Source organism: Alexandromys fortis, unplaced genomic scaffold (assembly GCF_014885135.2).
Source record: "Alexandromys fortis isolate MF-2015 unplaced genomic scaffold, M_Fortis_MF-2015_v1.1 scaffold_0, whole genome shotgun sequence".
NCBI classification, from domain to species: Eukaryota; Metazoa; Chordata; class Mammalia; order Rodentia; family Cricetidae; genus Alexandromys; species Alexandromys fortis.
The window spans coordinates 2,841,995-2,845,239 of record NW_026067949.1 but is presented as its reverse complement, the minus strand read 5'-3'; the positions used below and the strand labels follow the sequence as shown (position 1 = coordinate 2,845,239).

General features: G+C 43.8%; 1 protein-coding gene across 1 annotated transcript; it reads right to left on the bottom strand.

Moving 5' to 3' along the window:
- Window positions 1-451: 451 nt before the first annotated feature.
- Window positions 452-1,358, bottom strand: LOC126506526 (exosome complex component CSL4). Its single transcript, XM_050150199.1, has one exon. It carries the CDS (start codon window positions 1,356-1,358, stop codon window positions 771-773), a length of 588 nt encoding a protein of 195 aa, XP_050006156.1. The 3' UTR covers window positions 452-770.
- Window positions 1,359-3,245: the final 1,887 nt, after the last annotated feature.

Sequence of the window (3,245 nt, the reverse complement as noted above, 5' to 3'; positions counted from 1 at the left end):
ACCCTACACTGGTTTCCTGGTCTGGAAAATTTAGTTTTCTCTTTGTTGCAACAAAATACCTGACAAAATCCACCTAGGGAAGGAAGGCTTGATTCTGGCTCTTGGCTTGAGGGAACAGTCCATCATGACAGGGAAGGCATGATGGCAACAGCTAAAGGCAGCTGGTCACATTGTATCTGCAGTCAGGAAGCAGAGGGAGAAGAATGCTGGGGCTCAGATCACCTTCTCATTTGTAGTCAGTCCTGGACCCCACTAACACAGCACCATGTTAGAGTGGGACTTTCAACTTCAGTTAATCTCATCTAGATAATCTCTTACAGACTATCCAGAGGCTTATCCTCTGGGCATCTAGAACCTTTTTTTTTTTCAAGTGAAAAGCATTTTTTCACCAGTCATAGCAAAATACATATATACATATTTATAAAGAAGGCATAAGCTATTTCCAATATTACATGGTTTTGTTTGTTGAATGCAAACACCAGCCAAGAGAATAAAAATCACAGTTTCCCAAGAATAGTGTTTTATATTTTGGTTGAAAGAGTCTTACTATGTAGCCTAGGCTACACTCACATTTGAGAACTAAAAATCTTCCTGTCTCAGCTGCATAGGCCTTGGGTGCTCATTACAACACAAACTTATTTCTGGCAGATTTTTCAAGAGGTGGTTGCTAGGTAACTGTAGAATCCTTAATAAAGACTGTGGCATCTTGATGTTCTTTTCATACTGGTACTCTTGGAAACAGGCAGCTCCGTCTTTGAGGGGAAGTGTGCTTAGGTTTGTAAGAACTCAGGCTGTACTCTGGCCACTTTTCGGAATTCTTTAGTGTGGGTCTTGGGGCACTGCATCTCACACCAGCTGATGGGAACCATCTGGACACCCGATTCACTGTGGGCTACCACTACCCCTAACTCATTTTCAGCAGTGGTCAGCAGGTAATTGGACTGTGCATCACCTAGGGAGATAACTTTGGCCAAAACTATGTCACCTGGGCGGAAACTCTTGTAAATTTCAACCTTGTCGTTTTCAGTTGCTCGGATATCTTCCTTGCGGATAATTCCTCGAAAAGCATTTTTTAGTGGTGTGGACCCCACATACAAGATGTGTACTTTGGCAAAACGTGAGTTGATGCTAAAGACCTTACATGTGACAACAGCTCCTACATCTGGAAGTAGCTGGGACTCTGTTTCTCTCATCACAGACACCACAGGAAGCGCGCCATTCTCGCTGGTTTTCGTCAGGCAGCCCGCCAGCGACGAAAAGATGTAGCCGTGCCGGGTGTAGGTGCCGCTCCCGGGGCTGCCTTCTTCCATGTTACACAGACGTTCGCCAGGGATGCAGTACCTCACAGGTGGTGCCATGCTTGTTCTAGAACCTTTTGAGTTAGCAATAAATGTTAACAATCACAAAATAAAAGAGAAGAGGGAAAAGAAAAATATTACTATTATCACATGACCTGTGGAATTGGTGTTTCATAAGAAGAACCAAATGGTAACCAACGAGTTTCCTATAGCTAGGGCAACAGGGAACAGCAACAAAACCCACCCCCAGAGGTGTTTCAGAACTCAAAAGAACTAGGGGCTCTTCTTGACATCGTCTGCTCTCTTTCGTGGCATATAAAAAACGGGTGGGAACTGGAGAATGGCAATGGGTTATCCTAAGCTTAATCAAGAGGTAATTCCAATACAGGAGGTATACTGTTGCAAAGTAAGCCCATCAGGGAACCCCCATGAACACTCTTTTTTTTTTTTTTTTCGAGACAGGGTTTCTCTGTAGCTTTGAAGCCTGTCCTGGAACTAACTCCCTTTGTAGACCAGGCTGGTCTCGAACTCACGGAGATCCGCCTGCCTCTGCCTCCCTAGTGCTGAGATTAAAGGTGTGCACCACCACCGCCCGGCTCCCCATGAACACTCTTAAAGTGGAATAGAAGGTCAGCAACTACTTGGGAAACTTTCACAAATCATGCAGTCCCAAACCTCACTGTTCTTTATCTTTTATCACAAAGCAAAAACAAACAACCACATTCTGGTTAAGATACTTCAATTAGCAAGAACACTGCAGAGGTAGAACTACAGAAGCCAAAGTGCGAGGTTAGTACATTTAGGGACTTTCTCGGATTCTAGGACTACGAACTAGGCCTTTGATGGACTAGGTCTTTGTTCCTGTTTTGACAGGTGTTGGGAGCCTATGTGCTCAGCTCTAAGGTCAAAGTGGTGCTTCTCTCATGGCATCTGGGGGCCTACTAAGGTCTAGGGGCCTGGTACAGTACTCAATATACTTTCACTACTTCAGCACATCACATCTACTAGCACTTGATGTGCAGCCGTTGACCTGGGCAATGCCCATTTTCATCCCTTTCCATAAGACCCACTCAGAGCAGCTTGCTTCCAGCTGTTGGGGAAAATAATAACGCACCAACTTTCCATCTCTACGCACTATTTGGTTTGCTGCTATCTCGATCGCTCTTCCCTCCCACAAGGTAGCACACCATTCTATTATATCAATTACATTATAGCACTGAGGTCTAGTGATAAGAAGTGACGATTACTCTGGATTTTGGTGAGATTTTCTTATGTCAGAATGTAGGGAATAAGCAGGGTCTTTCTCACTTAATGAAATTTCTAGGACCCAGTAGTGTAGATACGTGGAGATATATCTTGTGTGGTAGAGGGTGTGCTGTTGCATCTGACAAGAAAACCAAGCATAGACAGATTTTTCTTTGGGCCACTAGCTCATAAAAAAAAAAAAAACATGGAGGCTTATTATTAATTATTATTAAAAGTTTGGCCTATAATTTGGGCTTGTCCCATTAGCTCTTAGAACTCAAATTAACTCATTTGTATTAATCTACATTTTGCCTCATGGCTTTTTACCTCTCTTCCATCTTGCACCTTCTGTTTCCTTTGTGTCCTCTGGCATGTCTCCCACACTGCCTCCTCTTCACTCCGCCCAGAAGTCCCCCCTAACCTCTTTCAGCCTAGCTATTGGCCAATAAGCTCTTTATTAAACCAATCAGGAGGTGCCTTGGCCAAGACACATTTTTACAGTGCACAAAAATATTCCATAACAACCAGGAAAGTGAGATCATGCCTGGTAGGCTCTTTGTATTTTGGAGGGTTGTAGCATTTTCATCTACTCCAACAACGAGTGAATTTAGCTGCTGGTTTTGAATAAGACCTAGAACAGAAGGAAGGCTCCCAAATAGGTCCCTGTGGCTGTGCAGACTTCTGTGCCGCTTGAGAAATACT